At 43.6% G+C, this 19,849-nt stretch overlaps 1 protein-coding gene across 5 annotated transcripts in view; it reads left to right on the top strand.

The window, feature by feature from the left end:
- Positions 1-19,849, top strand: part of LOC147109632 (regulator of microtubule dynamics protein 3-like) — a 341,290-nt gene that overhangs the window by 296,867 nt on the left and 24,574 nt on the right. For all 5 annotated transcript variants that reach the window (XM_086003718.1, XM_086003717.1, XM_086003716.1 and 2 more), the window contains one exon: positions 4,738-4,836. In XM_086003718.1, the coding sequence (XP_085859844.1) occupies positions 4,738-4,836 (99 nt within the window). The remainder of the gene's footprint in view (positions 1-4,737; positions 4,837-19,849) is intronic.

Genomic DNA, 19,849 nt, shown 5'->3' with positions numbered 1-19,849 from the left:
GCTTTGGTCCTAGTACCGAACCCTGCAGTCCGAAAAACAGCCATTCACTTCTGTTTTCTATCCCTTAGCCAATTTTGTATCTATGCTGCTACTGCCCCTTTTATCCCATGGGCTTCAATTTTGCTAACAAGCCTAATATGTGGTACTTTATCAAATGCCTTTTGAAAGTCTATATACACAACATCAACTGCACTGCTCTCATCCACCCTCTGTTACCTCATCAAAAAAATCAATCAAGTTAGTGAAACACGATTTGCCCTTAACCAATCTATGCTGGCTCTTTATTAGTTCATACTTGTCCAAGTGGCTATTAATTTTCCCGGATTATATTTCCTATTGCACAGTTGAGAATAGTTAGCCTATTATATCTATATACTTATTTAAAGTTGATAGTTTGAGATTTTGCCGTGGCCCCTTATGTATTTCTTTTTAAAGTTAAGTAGCCCCTTAATCTACTATATAGTTACAATTAGAGTGTGGGTAAATAATTGAGCTTTTATTCCTCGGATTCCGCCACTCCTTCCTCTGCGTTAACTATGATGTCCCTCCCGCGATGCTCCGCTGGGGTTCCCCGCGCTGTTTAAATTTACTCCGAGTCTCTCTCGCAATGCTCCGCTGTTGTGTGATCTTGTATGCAAAAGGCTACTGCATTTGCCTACATGGAAATAGTGACTGCACTTCTAAGTGAAGGCTTTGGGACCTTTATGAGTGATGTGATGAGGCGCTTTATAAATACAAGTTCCTTCCATTTTTATTTATTTTTACAGCATTGTGATCAAAAATAATTGATGACAGGTTGGGTATCGAGCTTGACATGAAGCTTGCTGATGCCATACAGAAAAGTAGTCAGTCAGCTGTCTTTTCCAGGTTGGCTATAGATACCACAGATTTCACCATTTCACTCCCCCTCTGCTAGCCCACTGTTGCCATATACCATTAATATCTTCCCATACAAAGTCATACAGGCTCAGCTTTGGCCTCCCATGTGGTGTTTTCACGGCCAGAACCCGTTCATTAGCATTCGAGGATGCAATCTTTGGCCATGCCACACACGTACTCTACCTGTCAGTCTTTTAACCTCAACTGCTCCGTTACTGAATGCACTCCACTCCTCCTTATTTTGTGGAGCTGCTTGCTTGGTCTTCTAAACTGGTCTCCAACATTGTCCTTGCACAGCATGTTCCAAAAGCATCCAGCCGCCGTGTCTTTGTCAGGGTCCAGTTTTCAGTACAGTACAGAGGAGCCTGTCATTTTCCCTCCAGAATGGTGTCCATAGTCTGTCTTAAATTACCAGCTGGACCAATGAGTTTCTTCAGTATTTCTTTTTAGCCCCTTCCCACTGACAGTCACTGTCGAGCACCATATGTGAGGAATGACCACTTGGTTAAGTGTCGGAACCTGCAAGAGAAAAGGGGAGAAACTGCGAATTAGCATATTAAAATATAATACAACATAATGTACTTCTTTTCAATAAAGCTTGGAAAGCAAACAGTTGCAACACTTGCTGTTTAACCCTTGTGTGGATTTGTTTTATTTATGTAAGATGGCAGAACACATGTTCATTATTTTACAGAAATGCTTTCTGTGGTACAACTGAGGTTTGTAATTCTATCAGAAGTGTGGTTTTAAAGCTGTAGAGTGAACTACAAGTAAGTTTACCCTGAGTGAAAAGAGGTCAATAGAAGCAATTGGTGTTTTATTATACTGCCACCCTGTCACTGTGGTAGGGCTGATGTGGAGCAGAAATGGACTGTAATGGGCAAATTGCACCAAAATTGGTCCAAGTGTCTGGAGCAGGCTGGCTGCTCAGCCTGATCTGTCCATTCTCGAACTCTGATGTAATAACACACTGCGTCTCATGGGAGATCCGTGCTGAAACTTTAAATCAAAATAATATGAACTCTGAGTTAGGGCACTTCTCGAGCTGGAGCAGCCAACCTGACCAATTATGCTGCTTATTGTTTTTATTTTAAATAAAGGTTCACCACTAAGTAGTATTCCCTTATTTGGAGCAATTGTTCAGTTTTATTTCACTGTTGTTTTTAGTTTTCTTGCCACATTCGCTGACTTGAGAATATTATCCTCTTCGGGTTCCCCCACAGCACTCGCTGTTCCCAGGCCTGCCTGCCTGAACTAAACTAAACCAAATCAAACTGCTGGAGTTAACTTGCCCCCCATTGTTTCCAGCCTTCACTTCTCTTTGGTGAAGTGCTTCATTTCTGCTTGTCCTCTCCCTTTGATAGCCTACAAAGACAGAGAGCTCTTCATGCTGTTCTCCATTATAGGTAAATGGGTTAACAAGTTGTCATTTCACCTGGGATTCAATCCAGCCCATACTGATGGGATGAAAGTTTCCCTTTGCTGACTGTAAAGGTTTTGTGTGAGAAGTGAGTTTAGAGCATTCTCCTGGTTCCTGGTGATCTCAACTCCGTAGGATGAAGCTGCTCATAAATTAGCGGCCTCCGAAAGGTGATATGCCTGGTGTGGTAGATTGGGGAAAAAAGTTACACTGGTGCAATAAGGCTTGAGCTGCGGCAGTCTGATCTGACAGCATGCGGTCTACATTGCCTTCCCAGAACTACTGTTCCGCAGTCCATGTGTGACTCCAAGCATGTACAGAGCTCCTCTTCCAGCAGTTAAAATGTCACCATTTAGAAAGCGTAGGCAGCAGTGCACGCGCATTTCAATTTACTGCAGGTCCACTTAAAACATGTCCAGGAGGTCCAAGGGAAGTCTTGGACACCGTTTAAATGTGGTTTGACCTTGTACTGGAGTTACATTCCATGCAGCGTCAAACCCAAGCAGTGTGAGACTACCCCTCCAGGAAGTCTTGCACGGCTTGTCTGTGGAATTGCGTTGATTGTAGATTTATGTTTCTACTTTAGTGTTGGTGAGAAATGTTGCTAGGTGGAAACATCTGTCCCATTATATTCAAGAGTTGAATAGATGCAAAAAAATTTGTCCAACCTGTGTATCGAAAACTAAAGCATCTGTTATATATAGCATTGCTCATAGTGAGTCGGAGAATATGTTCTCTCTCTTGTCTCCCTCTGTTGCAGCTTCTCTCTTTCCTCTTCTGATTTGCCTCTTCTCTTTTGGTTCTTTATCCCTCTTTTCTTCCGAATCTCTCTCTTTTAATGTCTCTTCCTCTTTTTCACTGTTCTATATCTCCAGCTTTTCCCCTCTTCTCTTGTGTATTGAAAACATGCAATTTCATTCTACAAGATAACATTTTATAGGATTTAAGTATCTAATAAGCAGCACTATGATGCTGCCTGGCATGAGGAAATACAAATACAACAAAGAGGTGGTAAAGTTGGGGCAATTTTTGTTAGAACAGAAGAGATTACGGAGTGATTTGAGAATGCCGTTTGAAATGATGAAGGGATGGGACAGAATAGATAGAAGCAGACTGTTTCCAGTGGTTGAGGCATCTAGAACATATAAGAGGTTTCAGATAGAGAGTAGGAAACATGTTTTTACACAGAGGGTTGTGAGGCTGTGTAATGCACCAATGGAATTAGTGATTGAAGTAGAGATCATGTCAACATTTAAGAATAAGTTAGATAGATGGTTGAAGGAAATGGCAATAAAGGGATATGAGAACAGGGTGGGCACCTGGGATTAGGAGTATAAATGGACTGCTTGGGCCAAAGAGCCTGTTCCCATGTTGTAATTTCTAAGTGATATTGTGATAATATCATTAGACTCTGATTTTCCTATCGAATGTAATCTGAGCTCTAACGTGTTGTTTTTCAATTACTTTTGTTTTTTCCAGTAGTTTATACAGCAGCAATTTCAAAGGGCTAGGAGTAGTTCAGCCTCACCCTAAGCTGGGTTGGTCTGTGGTCCAAGGAGACTTAGGCAGGTGAAAAGCTATTTTAAAAAATAGAAGTTAAGAAATACCAGAAGTCTAAACTTAAACTTATTAATAACAAGAAATTGATCTTATAACCTTGGACTTTTATGTGCACGAAGTATGAACACAACAGATTTTCTTCATTTGCTCCATGTAACTACTACAACAACAATGCATTTAACAGCGCTTTTAATGTAGTAAAGCGTCCCAAGACGCTTCGCATGAGCGTTACAAACAAAATTTGACACCAAGCCACATAAGGAGACTTTAGGACAGGTCAAAGCTTGGTCAAAGCAGTAGGTTTTAAGGAGCGTCTTAAAGGAGGAAAGAGAGGTGGCGAGGTTTAGGGAAGGAATTCCAGAGCTTGGGGCCTCGGCAGCTGGAGGCACAGCTGCCAATGGTGGAGCACAAGAGGCCAGAATTGAATGAGCGCTGAGATCTCTGAGGATTGTGGGGCTGGAGGAGGTTATAGAGCTAGGCGAGATAAGGCCATGGAGTGATTTGAAAACAAGGATGAGAATTTTAAAATCGAGGTGTTGCCTGACCGGGAACCAATGTAGGTCACTGTAATATTAATTTACATACTAAACAATATGCAGCAATTTAAGAACTAGGCAACAATAGGAGCACAAGACAAAGTATAAAGTCATTGCGTAGAAAATTTCTCTTAAGGAGCCCTTAACACACACTAATTTACCCATGTAGCTTTTAGGGCCTACTGCTATGGCCATGCAGAGTGTGAAAATATACAGCCTACCCATTACCATGGAGCTATGAACTGGAGTTTCAAAGACCCACGTACCTGTACAATAAGTGCAGTGTTTATATTATACATCTCTTTATGTAACTTTACAAAGCACTTTAATTTTCTTTTGCAGGTAGCACAATTAGGTTGGATCGAAAGGAAGGCAGCCTCAACTTTCTATGGAACACCTCCAAGTTCCACCATTGATGAGGCTCTGAAAAACTTTTTAAAGGTGAGATCTGGTTTGAATCAAGTGTCAATGTTTCTATATTGTATCTCTGGTAATAATGTGCAGGTACTGAGAGCAAAAAAACTGTTGACAACTATAAGTATCTCAAAATTATAAATGACTGAGCCAAAAGCCAAAGGCATTATTGTCCACTCAAGATAATTTCTGTAACCCTAGGAGGTAATATTTTCCTCATAGCTTCAAAGGTGATTATCATTTTTGTTTTATTGTATTCTTGGAAATAAGGTATTGTTGAACAAAAGGACCTTTCCCCCCTGTTTTGTGCCTGTTCTTTGTGAAATAGAAATGGATAAATATCAGGTGGAGAATTATTGAAGGTTATGAGCACAAAAGACATAAATGTTCAAATACTCTTGTGGAATATGATGGTGGACACGCCATCTAATGGTCAAGATCGAATGGTGTATGTTGTAATGTTGGGCTCGTATTCATAGAATCATACAGCATAGATGGAGGCCATTCGGCACATCGTACCTGCGCCGGCACTTTGAAGAGCTATCCAATTAGTCCCACTCCCCTGCAAATTTCTCCATATCAAGTATATATCCAATTCCCTTTTGAAAGTTACTATGGAATCTGCTTCCATTTATTAACCCAAATTAAAGTGCCAATTAATTTGGTCCGGATTATTATTTCTAAAAATTTCCCCATCACTGACTATAGGTTGACTAGCCTGTCGTTGTTGGGTTTATCCCTCTCCCCTTTTTTGAACAGAGGTGTAACATTTGCAATCCTCTGGCACCACTCCCATATCTAAGGAGGATTGTAAGATTGTGGCCATAGCCGCCACTATTTCCGCCCTTGCTTCCCTCAGCAACCTAAAATGCATCCCATCCAGACTGAGTGACTTTTCTACTTTGAGTGCTGCCAACCATTTAAGTACCTCCTCTTTATCTAATTTCATTCTAACCAACTTCTCTACTACTTCCTCCTTTACTATGACTTTTGCAGCAGCCTCTTTAGTGAAGTCAGTTGCAAAGTAATCATTTAGTACCTCAGCCATGCACCCTGCTCCACAAGAAAAGTTCCTTTTTGGTCCTTAATTGGGCCCGTCCTTTCTTTGACTATCCTTTTACTCTTCATGGGGTAAAAATTGGGTGGCGCCCCGAAAATGTTAGCGCCCCCCCCCCCCCCCCCCGCGGCCGATTTCCCCAGGTAGCGCTCCGAGAGGGAGGAGGGGCGCTACTGGAAGCACCCCATGGCCCTCTTGGGGTGCTGCGAGCCAATATCGCGGCGCTACGTGCCGCAGCACTGCAGGCCTTCCTCCCCTTATTAAAGGGGAGGGGCATGGCGCAGCGTGTCCTGGCATCCAGCTGGGCCACCAGGGATCGGGAGTGCTGGCAAACGAGCCTGACACTCGAGGAGTGCCGGGCTCATGGAGAGCAGCCGGTACCCCGCGGGGGAGGCTTCACGGGGGCCGGGGACAGCAACGGGGGCAGGTGCTGGCAGGTGGCCAGCAACAAAAATGGCTGCCCGCCACCTCCCCTTTAACTAGTGCCGCCCCGGCCGCAGGTAGGCCCCCCAGACCCTGGCGGTAAGTCAAGGGGTGCCATCCAATATTACAGCCGTGGTGCGAGTGGTGCACTGCGCACAGCGATGACATCATCGCCGGTGGTGCAGCGTCACGCGGTGCTAACGGTTAGTGCCGCCGCTAACCTCCCGCTGAATTTCGCGGATGCATTAGCGGCGCCGCACCGAGACGCTAGTTGATTTGCACAAATTAACCGAATTTAGCCCCTCATGTTTATAAAATACTTTAGTGTTCCCTTTTATGTTACACGCTAATTTTTTTCATACACTCTCGTTGCCCCTCTTATTTCCTTTTTCAGTTCTCCTCTGCACATTCTGTATTCTACTTGATTCTGTACTGTATTATGAACCTGACGTTTATCATGAGCCTCCTTTTCCTGTTTAATTTTAATCCCAATATCTTTTAGTCATCCAGGGAGCTCTAGCTTTGGACGCCCTTCCTTTCCTCCTCATAGGAATGTGTCTAGTCTCTACCCAAACTATCTCTTCCTGAAGGCCTCCCATTGCTCATTTACTGTGTTACCCAATAACCTTTGATTCCACCTGGGCCAGATCCCTTTTCAACTCACTGAAATTAGCCCTCTTCCAGCTGACAATCATCACCTTTGATTGTTCCTTGTCCTTTTTCATAACTACTCTAAACTGATGTGGAATCTGTATGGGTAGAATTGAGAAATACCAAGGGGCAGAAAACGTTAGTGGGAGTGGTATATAGACCTCCAAACAGTAAGGCGGAGGTTGGGGATGGCATTAAAAGGGAAATTAAAGAAGCGTGCAATAAGGGCACAGCAGTCATCATGGGTGACTTTAATCTACATATAGATTGGGCTAACCAAATTAGTAACAATAATTTGTGGAGGAGGAATTCCTGGAGTGTTTATGGGATGGTTTCCTGGACCAATATGTCGAGAAACCAACCAGAGATCAGGCCATCTTAGACTGGGTATTATGTAACGAGAAAGGATTAATTAGCAGTCTTGTTGTACGAGGCCCCTTGGGTCGGAGCGATCATAATATGATCGAATTCTTCATTAAGATGGAGAATGAAGTAGTTGACTCAGAGACTAGGATCCTAAATCTCAATAAAGGAAACTACGATGGTCTGAGGCGCGAATTGGGTAGGATTGATTGGGGAATGTCACTCGAAGGGTTGACGGTGGATAGGCAATGGCAAACATTCAAAGACCGCATGGATGAACTACAGAAGTTGTTCATCCCAGTTTGGCATAAAAATAAAACAAAAAAGGTGACTCAACCGTGGCTAACAAGGGAAATTAGGGATAGCATAAGATCCAAGGAGAGGACATATAAATTGGCCAGAAAAAGCAATAATCCTGAGGATTGGGAGCAGTTTAGGATTCGACAAAGGGATTAATTAAGAAGGGGAAAATAGAATATGAGAGTAAGCTTTCAGGGAACATAAAAACTGACTGTAAAAGCTTTTATAGATATGTGAAGAGAAAAAGATTGGTGAAGTCAAGCGTAGGTCCCTTGCAGTCAGAATCAGGGGAATTTATAATGGGGAACAAAGAAATGGCAGACCAACTAAATACATATTTTAGTTCTGTCTTCACAAAGGAGGACACAAATAACCTCCCAGAGATGCTGGGGAACATAGGGTCTGATGAAAGGGAGGAACTGAAAGAAATCAGTATTTGTAGGGAAATGGTGTTAGGGAAATTGATGGGATTGAAGGCCGATAAATCCCCAGGGCCTGATAATCTACATCCTAGGGTACTTAAGGAAGTGGCCCTAGAAATAGTAGATGCATTGCTGATCATCTTCCAACATTCGATGGAATCTGGAACAGTACCCATGGATTGGAGGGTAGCTAATGTTACCCCACTATTCAAAAAACGTGGTAGAGAAAATGGGGAATTACAGACCAGTAAGCCTGACATCGGTAGTGGGGAAAATGCTAGAATCCATTATAAAAGATGTAATAGCAGAGCACTTGGAAAACAGTGACAGGATTGGACAAAGTCAACATGGATTCACAAAAGGTAAATTGTGCTTGACTAATCTACTGGAATTTTTTGAGGATGTAACTGGTAAAATAGATAAGGGAGATCCAGTGGATGTGGTGTATCTGGACTTTCAGAAGGCCTTCGATAAGGTCCCGCATAAGAGATTAGCGTGTAAAGTTAAGGCACATGGGATTGGGGGCAAGGTATTGACTTGGACAGAGAACTGGTTGGCAGACAGAAAGCAAAGAGTTGGAATAAACGGGTCTTTTTCCGAATGGCAGGCAGTGACTACTGGGGTACCGCAGGGATCGGTCCTTGGACCCCAGCTATTCACAATATATATAAATAATCTGGACAAGGGAACTAGATATAATATCTCCAAATTTGCAGACGACACAAAGCTGGGTGGGCGTGTGTGCTGTGAGGAGGATGTCGAGAAACTCCAGGATGATTTGGACATGTTAGGTGCTTGGGCAGAAATATGGCAGATGCAATATAACGTGGATAAATGTGAGGTTATCCACTTTGGTGGCAAAAACAGGAAGGCAGATTATTATCTAAATGGCAATAGATTGGGAGAAGGGGAAGTGCAATGAGATCTGTCCTTGTGCACCAGTCGCTGAAGGTAAGCATGCAGATGCAGCAGGCGGTTAAGAAGGCAAATGGTATGTTGGCCTTCGTAGCGAGAGGGTTTGAGTACAGGAACAAGGATGTCTTGCTGCAGTTGTACAGGGCCTTGGTGAGACCACATCCTTTGAGTATTGTGTGCAGTTTTGGTTGCCTTATCTGAGGAAGGATGTTCTTGCCATGGAAGGAGTTCAGCGAAGATTCACCAGGCTGATACCTGGGATGGCAGGAATGACGTATGAGGAGAGATTGGGTTGATTGGGCTTGTACTCGCTGGAGTTTAGAAGAATGAGAGGTGATCTCATTGAAACTTATAAAATTCTGACAGGACTGGACAGACTAGATGCAGGAAGGATGTTCCCGATGGTCGGGGTGTCCAGAACCAGGGGACACAGTCTAAGGATAAAGGGTAGGCCATTTAAGACCGAAATGAGGAGGAATTTCTTCACCTAGAGAGTGGTGAATCTGTGGAACTCTCTACCACAGAAGGCGGTGGAGGCCAGTTCATTAAATATATTCAAGAAGGAGTTGGATATATTTCTTAAGGCTAAAGGGATCAAGGGGTATGGGGAGAAAGCAGGGACCGGGTACTGAATTTGGATGATCAGCCATGATCGCATTGAATGGCGGACCAGGCTCGAGGGGCCGAATGGCCTACTCCTGCTCCTATCTTCTATGTTTCTATGTATTGATATTGGGCTGGATATTCCGATCCCTACGGTTGTGTACACACCTGTAGGGACATCGGAAATGCTGGCTTCAGGCATGCCAAGCGTATGCGCAGAAAACCGGCATCTCCGATCTGTCAAGAATGCTCTGGAGAAGGGCCTCTGCGGACAGATAGTTCTGCTTTCTGGAGACCCTCCGCCTGCAGAAAACCCTTAGAATTCTTACGCCTGGTAAAATTGAAAAAAGTTGTTTTTTAAAAATTCACTCATTTATCATTTAAAAATACTTTAAAAAGGTAAGTTTATTTTTAGCCCCGTAAAAAAAACTTTATTTTTTTCAAAAAATTTATTTTATTAAAATATTATCTGAATGGCAATAGATTGGGAAAAGGGGAAGTGCAACGAGACCTGGGTGTCCTTGTGCACCAGTCGCTGAAGTTAAGCATGCAGGTGCAGCAGACAGTTAAGAAGGCAAATGGTATGTTGGCCTTCATAGCGAGAGGGTTTGAGTACAGGAGCAAGGATGTCTTGCTGCAGTTATATAGGGCCTTGGTGAGACCACACCTTGAGTATTGTGTGCAGTTTTGGTCGCCTTATCTGAGGAAAGATGTTCTTGTCATGGAGGGAGTGCAGCGAAGATTCACCAGACTGATACCTGGGATGGCAGGAATAACGTATGAAGAGAGATTGTGTCGATTAGGCTTATATTCGCTAGAGTTTAGAAGAATGAGAGGGGATCTCATTGAAACTTATAAAATTCTAACAGGACTAGACAGACTAGATGCAGGAAGGATGTTCCCGATGGCAGGAGAGTCCAGAACCAGAGGTCACAGTCAAAGGATAAGGAGTAAGCCATTTAGGACTGAGATGAGGAGGAATTTCTTCACCCAGAGAGTGGTGAACCTGTGGAATTCTCTACCACAGAAGGCAGTTGAGGCCAATTCATTAAATATATTCAAGAAGGAGTTAGATAGAAATTAAATAAGTGGGGTACGGCCCATGATAGGGAAATGTTGAGCTTCAGACTCAGGCCAAACCAGGCGGGGCACAGCCTTGGTGCACTGTTTGATCCTGAGCTGAGCTTCAAACCCCATATCCTAGCGATCACCAAGATTGTTGGCTTTCACCTTTGCAACGCTGCTTGCCTCCACCCTTCACAAACTTCAGCTCATCCAAAACAACACTCCCCACATCTTGGCCCACCTGCCGATTACCCCTGCCCTCACCAACCTTCACTGATTCCCTGTCCGTCAACCAATGGAATTCAGAATCCTTATCCACTCATCTCTTCACGGGCTCTCATCTCCCGACCTCTGCAAGCTCCTCCAGCCACACTCCCCAGTCTTACAATTCTGACTTTATCTGCACCGCTGCCCCTTTCCCATCCCCATTAATGCCTGAGCTTTCAGCCCTACACTCTGGAATCCCCTCTCCAAACCTCCCTGCCTTGTTACTTCACTCCCTGTCTTTGAAAGTCTCCTCAAAACATACCTCTTTTATTGTCATCTGTCACCTCTTCTAACTGTTTCTATTAATCTGTATCCACTCTCTAGTGCTGCAAAAATCCAAATTTTTATTTGTACAAAATCTGTGGATGGAATGGGCCGAATTACATTTTCTCATTCCATGTTTATGTACTTCAGCAGACGATAATCTCCATTCTACTGCCCCTGAAGTCACTCACTGAAGATTATTGCCTGCTGACATTAATGAACAATAGTGAAATATTTTTATACGCTTGACTGAAACAATCATCATCATTGGCTAAAGTGCCATGATGAAATATCATCACTGTTGTGCTACTAATTGGCTTCAGAGATGAGGATGAAGGGACAGGGCCGAGGATAGGTTGGGTTCAGTCAATATATCACCCCGGTTCAATCTGGCTGGCTGCCAGGTGGGAAACGGAGAAAAAAATTCAAATGAAGTCCATTAAATTTGGTAGGATCTCTGTTCCCTGTATTTCCGGGTTTCCCGGTCGCTAAAAGTCATCCCACCTCCCCATAAACATCGGGGCCATAGTGTCAAAATAGTGAAGTTCTGAGGCAAATGACCTCCATCTAGACCAGTCACTAATGCACATCTGAGGTAAATTATTCTTGTTATTGGATGTTGTATAAACAATTAGCACCATCTAGTGAGAAGTATTGAGAGCTACAATAGTGCATAAGAACATAAGAAATAGGAGCAGGAGTAGGCCAATCGGCCCCTCGAGCCTGCTCCACCATTCAATAAGATCATGGCTGATCTGATCCTAACCTCAAATCTTCTATAACTCTCCATCCCACCCGAACCCATGTGATCTCCCGGGAGAGGCGAAAAACCAGATAAAAAACCCAATGGCCAATTTGGGAGAAATAAATCTGGGAAATTCCTCTCCGACCCATCTAGGCGATCGAAACTCTTCCAGGAGATCACTCTGTCCCTATATTTTCTACAGTACTTACCTTCTGTAAAGGCGATCTCCACCCCAGCCAGGAATAGGAATAAAACCATCTCCTGAAATCTAACACAGAATTAGAACACAAGAAGTAGGAGCAGAACCAGGCTACACGGCCCCTGGGCCCGCTCCACTACCCACAGGGCCATGACCATTCCGAACCTAGACTCATGTCCAATTTCCTGCCCGCTGCCCGTAACCCTTAATTCCCTTTACTTCTAGGAAACTATCTATTTCTGTTTTAAATTTATTTAATGATGTAGCTTCCACAGCTTTCTGGGGCAGCAAATTCCACAAAACTACCACCCTCCTGAGTGAAGAAGTTTCTCCTCATCTCAGTTTTGAAAGAGCAGCCCCTTATTTTAAGATTATGCCCCCTAGTTCTAGTTTCACCCATCATTGGGAACATCCTCACCGCATCCACCCGATCAAGCCCCTTCACAATCTTATATGTTTCAATAAGATCGCCTCTCATTCTTCTGAACTCCAATGAGTAGAGTCCCAATCTACTCAACCTCTCCTCATATGACCATCCCCGGGATTAACCGGGTGAACCTTCTTTGTACTGACTCGAGAGCAAGTATGTCTTTTCTTAAGTATGGACACCAAAACTGTATGCAGTATTCCAGGTGCGGTCTCACCAATACCTTGTATAACTGCAGCAATACCTCCCTGTTTTTATATTCTATCCCCCTAGCAATAAAAGCCAACATTCCATTGGCCTTCTTGATCACTTGCTGCACCTGCATACTAACTTTTTGAGTTTCGTGCACCAGGATCCCCAGATCCCTTTGTACTACAGTACTTTCCAGTTTCTTGCCATTAGGATAATAACTTGCTCTATGATTTTTCCTGCCAAAGTGCATAACCTCACACTTTCCAGTATTGTATTCCATCTGCCAAATCTCTGCCCACTTACTTAGCCTGTCTATGTCACTTTGCAGGTTTTTTATGTCCTCCTCACTCACTACTTTCCCTCCCATCTTTGTATCATCTGCAAACTTTGATATGTTACACTCGGTCCCCTCCTCCAAATCGTTAATATAGATTGTAAAGAGTTGGGGACCCAGCACTGACCCCTGCGGAACACCACTAGTTACTGATTGCCAGTCTGAGAACGAACCATTTATCCCAACTCTCTGCTTTCTGTTAGAGAGCCAATTCCCCACCCACGCCAGAATATTACCCCCAATCCCGTGATTTTTTATCTTGAGCAATAATCTTTTGTGTGGCACCTTGTCAAATGCCTTTTGGAAGTCTAAATACAATACGTCCACTGGTTCTCCTTTATCCACCCTGTATGTTACTTCCTCAAAGAACTCAAGCAAATTTGTCAAACATGACTTCCCCTTCATGAAACCATGCTGAGTTTGTCCTATTAAATTATGTTTATCCAAATGTCCCGTTACTGTCTCCTTAATAATGGACTCTAACATTTTACCAACCACAGATGTTAGGCTAACAGGTCTATAGTTTCCAGCCTTCTGCCTACTACCCTTTTTAAATAAGGGTGTTACATTAGCAGTTTTCCAATCTGTCAGGACCTTTGCTGAGTCCAGGGAGTTTTGGAAAATTATTACCAATGCATCCACAATCCCTACCGCCACTTCCCTCAAGACCCTAGGATGTAAGCCATCAGGTCCAGGGGATTTATCCAGCTTAAGTCCCATTATTTTACCAAGTACCACTTCCTTAGTGATTTTAATCGTATTTAGCTCCTCTCCCCCTAGAGCCCGCTGTTTGTCCAGTGTTGGGATATTCTTAGTGTCCTCTACAGTAAAGACTGATACAAAATATTTGTTCAGCGTTTTTGCCATCTCCATGTTTCCCACCATTAATTTCCCAGTCTCATCCTCTAAGGGACCAACATTTACTTTAGCCACCCTTTTCCTTTTTATATAACTATAGAAACTTTTGCTATCCGTTTTTATATTTTTTGCTAATTTACTTTCATAATCTATCTTCCCTTTCTTAATCAATCTTTTAGTTATTTTTTGCTGTCTTTTAAAGACTTCCCAATCTTCTATCCTCCCACTAGATTTGGCTACCTTATATGCCCTTGTTTTTAGTCGGATACTATCCTTAATTACTTTACTTAACCACGGATGGCTATCTTTTCTTTTACACCCTTTTTTCCTCAGTGGAATATATTTTTTTTGGAAGTTGTAAAATAACTCCTTAAATGTACACCACTGATCATGTACCGTCTTACCCTTTAATCTATTTTCCCAGTCCACTCTAATCAATTCCGCTCTCATACCTTCATAGTCTCCTTTATTCAAGCTCAGCACGCTTGTTTGAGATCCAACCTTCTCACCCTCTACTTGAATATGGAATTCAACCATGTTATGGTCACTCATTCCAAGGGGATCCTTTACTCGGACATTTTTAATTAATCCTGTCTCATTACACAGGACCAAATCTAAGGTTGCTTGCCCCCTGGTCGGTTCAGTTACATACTGCTCAAGAAACCCATCCCTAATACACTCAATGAACTCATCCTCAAGGCTGCTCTGCCCAATTTGATTTGTCCAGTTAATGTGATAGGTAAAATCCCCCATAATTATAGCTGTTCCCTTATTACAAGCCTCAACTATTTCCTGATTAATACGCCGTCCAACAGAGTTGCAACTGTTCGGAGGCCTATAGACTACGCCCACTAGTGTTTTTTTCCCCTTATTATTCCTTATCTCTACCCAAACTGTTTCACTATCCTGCTCCTTTGACCCAATATCATTTCTCTGTATTATAGTGATTCCTTCCTTTATTAACATAGCCACCCCACCTCCCCTCCCTTCCTGCCTGTCCTTCCTGATTGTTAAATAACCTGGTATGTTTAATTCCCAGTCATGGTCACCCTGCAGCCATGTTTCTGTAATGGCCACAAGATCATACCCATATGTAGTTATTTGTGCCATTAACTCATTCATTTTGTTACGAATGTTATGTGCATTCAGATAAAGAACTTTCAAATATGTTTTGTGACACTTAGTTCCTGTTTTTTCCCCTTTTACTACTTTACCTTTTACTCCATACCTTCTGTCCCTTCCTGACACGTTCTGTTTTTTAATTTCCCCACTGCTACCTAAGTCTATGACCTTCTCCATTGTCATTTCTGTTATTTGCTCTCTAGAAACCTCCCCCCACTAATTAGTTTAAAGCCCTCTCTACAGCCCTAGTTATATGATCGCCAGGACTCTAGTCCCAGCACTGGCCAAGTGGAGTCCGTCCGACGGAACAGCTCCCTCCTGTCCCAGTACTGGTGCCAGTGTCCCAAGAAGCAAAACCCATTTCTCCCACACCAGTCTTTGAGCCACGCATTTAACTCTTTAATTTTATTTATCCTAGCCAAATTCGCTCGTGGCTCAGGTAATAACCCAGAGATTATTACCCTTGAGGTTCTGTTTTTTAATTTGACCCCTAGCTGCTCATACTCCTTTAACAGAACCTCCTTCCTTGTCCTGTCTACGTCGTTTGTACCAACATGGACCACGACAACTGGATCCTCCCCCTCCCACTCCAAGTTTCTTTCCAGCCCAGAAGAGATGTCCTTAACCCTGGCACCGGGCAGGCAACACAGCCTTCGGGACTCCCGCTCTTGACTGCAGAGAACCCTATCTATCCCCCTAATGATACTATCCTCTACCACTACAACATTTCTTTTTACTCCCTCCACTTGAATGGCCCCCTGCACCACGGTGCTGTGGCCAGGTTGCTCATCCTCCCTGCAGTCCCCGCTCCTGCCCTCACAGGGAGTAAGAACCTCAATCCTGCTTGACAAGAGCAAGGGCTGCGGCTCCTTCAACACTACATCCTGGATCCCTGTACCTTCCTCACTCGTAGTCACACCGTCCTGTCCCTGACCACGGACTACATCTGCAGTAATTAATTTCATAGGTGTGACCATCTCCTGAAACATAGAGTCCAGGAACTTCTCCCCCTCCCTGATGTGTCGCAGTGTCTGAAGCTCGGTCTCAAGCTCTTTAACATGGAGCTTGAGTTCCTGTAGCAGCAAACACTTATCGCAAATGTAATCACCGTGAGCCTCAATGGGGTCCACCAGCTCCCACATTTCGCAACAGTGACACATCACCTTTTCACCCATATCTGTGTAATTAATTAAATTTCTTATTATTAGTTATGAAGACCCTCTGCCCCGATATAGATGATAATATTACACCACTATTTAATAGGACATACCAACTTAAAGGTATAGAAGAGAACCTACCAACCAGCTGTTCACCAACCTTCCTCGTGGAAGCTGTCTGGGGGACCTGTCTGGTTGAATTGTCTCACTGCTCCACGCCCGCAGTGTTGGATTAGCGTGAGAGAGGGAAGCAAAACAGAGCAACAAGCACACCCTCACCTCCCACTTGCCCGAACTCTGCCACTTACCAAACTCTACTTACACTCAATGCGACCGCACTCAGCGCTACCGCACTAAGCCCGCCCCTTTTTATACCCGGATTCTACTTCCGGTTTCAACTCCCCAACAGCTTAATTTACTCTTTTTAAAAAAAAAAAAAAAAAAATTAAACTTACTTCAAATAATTCACTTTTTTACTCACTAAAATTCAGTAAATACACTTAAAAGACTTTTTCTGCCACTTAGCAAAGTCTGCTTAAACTCAATGCGATTGCAGCAAATGATGTGGGCCCATTAAAGACAGACGCAGGTGATACTAGAATAGGTAAAAAGGTAATGGCAGATTTATTAAATAAATACTTTTGGGGGGGGGGAAATTGGGTTGCTTTGCGCCTCCCGTTAGCGCCCTAAGAGGGTGTTAATGGGGTGCAAAGCAACTAGTGCCCGGGTGCGGCGCTGCCAACGCCTCCCGCGAAATTTAGCGGGAGGTTAGCGGCGGCTCTAACCGTTAGCGCCCCGTGGCGCTGCGCCGCTGGCGATGATGCCATCGCCGTGCGCAGCGCCCCGGCTGCGATCTTCGGGAGCGCCCCCTGACTTACCGCCGGATACTATGTCCGACGGGGTCAGGGGGGCCTACCTGCGACCGGAGAGGTGCTATTTAAAGGCGAGGTGCGGGGCTGCCATTTTTGTTGCTGGCCACCTGCCCGCTCCCGTCCCCGACCCCCTTACCTGCCCCTCCGCGGAGTGCCAGCCGTGCTCCATGTGTCCGGCACTTCTCTTGAGTGCCGGGTTCTTTTGCCGGCACTCCCGATCCCCGGGGGCCCAGCTGGGCCCCGGGGCGCGCTGCGCAAGGCCCCTCCCCTTTAAGAAGGGGAGGAAGGCCTGCAATACCACGGCACGTAGCGCTGCAATATTCCCTCTTGGGGCACTAGCACTCAATTTCCGTCGCGGGGGGGCGCTAATTTTTCCGGGGTGCTAAAAGCAGCCTAAAGGGGGCGCTACTCAATTTTTAGCCCTTGGTATCTGTTTTCACAGTCAAGGAAGAAGATAAAATACCAGTGATAGAATGGAAATAAAAATAAATTAAAGGAACTTACTGTATTCAATATTAGTTTATAAAATGGTAATGGGGAAAATAATTAGGATAATTAGGTTAGGATAGATAGTTCTCCAGGACCTGATGGTTTCCACCCCAGGGTATTAAAAGAAGTAGGTGAGGAAGTTGCAGAAGTGTTAATTGTAATCTTTCAAAGCTCTCTTGATTTGGGAATTGTGCCGTTAGCCTGGAAAATTGCTAATGTCACTTTGTTATTTAAGAAAGGTATTCAAGAGAAACCAGGTAACTACAGGTCTGTCAGTTTAACGTCAGTTGTGGGGAAGCTGCTAGAATTTGTCATTAAGGATAGAGTGAATGAGCACTTGAGCAAATATGAGCTAATCAGAGAGAGCCAACATGGCTTTATTAAGGTATAAGTCATGTCTGACTAACCTGGTTGAATTTTTTGAGAAGGTCACTAATAAGATAGACAAGGAGTGTCTGGATGTTATCTATATGGACTTCCCAGGGAATACGATAAGGTTCCACACAAAAGATTATTGACAAACATGAGAACGCATGGAATTGAAGATAGCCTTTAGACTTGAGTTGGAAATGGGTTGGGAGGTGGGAGACAGAGTGAGGATAAAGGGTATGTAATCAGATTGGCGGGATGTGACAAGTGGTATTCCCCAGGGTTCTGTTCTGGAGCCTCAACTTTTAACCATATTTATTAATGGCTTGGATGAAGGAATAGAGAGCCATATATCCAAGTTAGCAGATGACACTAAATTAGGAGGACAGGAAGTAGTGCAGCTGGAGGCAGTAAGTTGAAAAGGGACATGGACAGATTAAGTGAGTGGGCAAAACTATAGTACAGGAAACTCTTTTTTATCCGGCACCGACGGGACCGGTGTGGTGCCGGTTTATCAAAAAGTCCGGATTACAGAGAGGTATAGTAAAAGTTACGAGAGCCCCGTACCCCTGCATAGCAACAGGTGCAGGAACCCCGGCCACAGATCCAGGCGATCCTGTTGCATAGCAACAGGTGCAGGAACCCCGGTTACACAGCCACAGATCCAGGAACGGCCACTAATATGAAGTAATACTTACCTGAACCTACTCCTGAATTTTGCTGTTTAACAGAGATTTCTGGTTATTTAGGTGCCGGTAAATCGAGAGTTTCCTGTAGATGGAGTTTAATGTGAACAAGTGTGAGGGGGCATACACTTTGGACCAAAGAAAGATAAATTGAATAATTTTCTAAGTTACTAGGAACTGTACAGGAGCAAAGAGATTTGGCAATCCAAATACATTAATAATTTAAAACAGGTACAAAATGCAATCAAAAAGGCCGATGGAATGCTAGCCTTTATCTCAGGGGGAGTGGATTACAAAGGGAGGTTATGCTTCAGTTGTATAGAGCCTTGGTCAGACCCCATCTGTAGTACTGCTTTCAGTTCCAGCTTGTATTCCCTGGAGTATAAACTTTGATTTGAAGTGTGATCTGATCGCGGTGTTTAAAATGTTAAAAGGATTTGAAAGGGTAGATACAGAGAAACTGTTTCCTCTGATGGTGTAATCGAGAACGACTGGATATAATGGTAAAATTAGAGCGAGGACTTTTAGGAGGGAAATCGGGAAGTATTTTTTTCACACAAAGGGTAGTAGAAATCTGGATTTTCTCTCCCAGAAGGTTATGTATGCTGGGACAATTGGAGCATTGAAGACTGAGATGGATTGGTTTTTATTAGGTAAAGGTGTCGAGGGATATGGAGCTACGGTGGGTAAATGGAGTTGAGGTACAGATCAGCCATGATCTAATTGAATGGCGGAGCAGGCTCAAGGGGCTGAATGGCCTCCTCCTGTTCCTATGTATTCCTTTTTCCATTAGATTTAATCGAGTCAAATCCATTTCTTTAAGTAATCTTTACTACATCCTAATTTGTTTCCAGTGTTTAGCATTCCCAATTTGTTTTATAGTCTTGTGATTTTTGCAAGACCACGAATCATTCCGATTTCAGCACAGGATCCAAAAGTGTACCAGTCAGTCTTAGTTCATTAACTGGTTGTGGTGATTATTCCTTGATTAGTAAAAGTATTGTGATTCGTTGTTTGTTAACTGCCTTGGGATATGTGTTGTAATCTCATTGGTAGTTGATGATCACATGATGTGTTGTGGCTACCTTAAATTCAGTCCTTTTCTAGCTTTAGTTGGGACTGGATGTGGAAGGATATGCTGCTGATTTTAAAGTTAACAAAGCCTAGCTTTGGAAGGCCAATCTATTCTTTATTTCAATTTATTAACTTTATGTTAGAATGGAGCGATATCTTCAACCAGAACGATTCAAGGCTGACCCC

The sequence above is a fragment of the Somniosus microcephalus genome, chromosome 12 (assembly GCF_052327205.1).
Source record: "Somniosus microcephalus isolate GS21.2 chromosome 12, FLI_Smic_1.0, whole genome shotgun sequence".
NCBI lineage: Eukaryota > Metazoa > Chordata > Chondrichthyes > Squaliformes > Somniosidae > Somniosus > Somniosus microcephalus.
The sequence above is the reverse complement of the archived record's forward strand: the minus strand, read 5'-3'. Positions and strand labels throughout refer to the sequence as shown.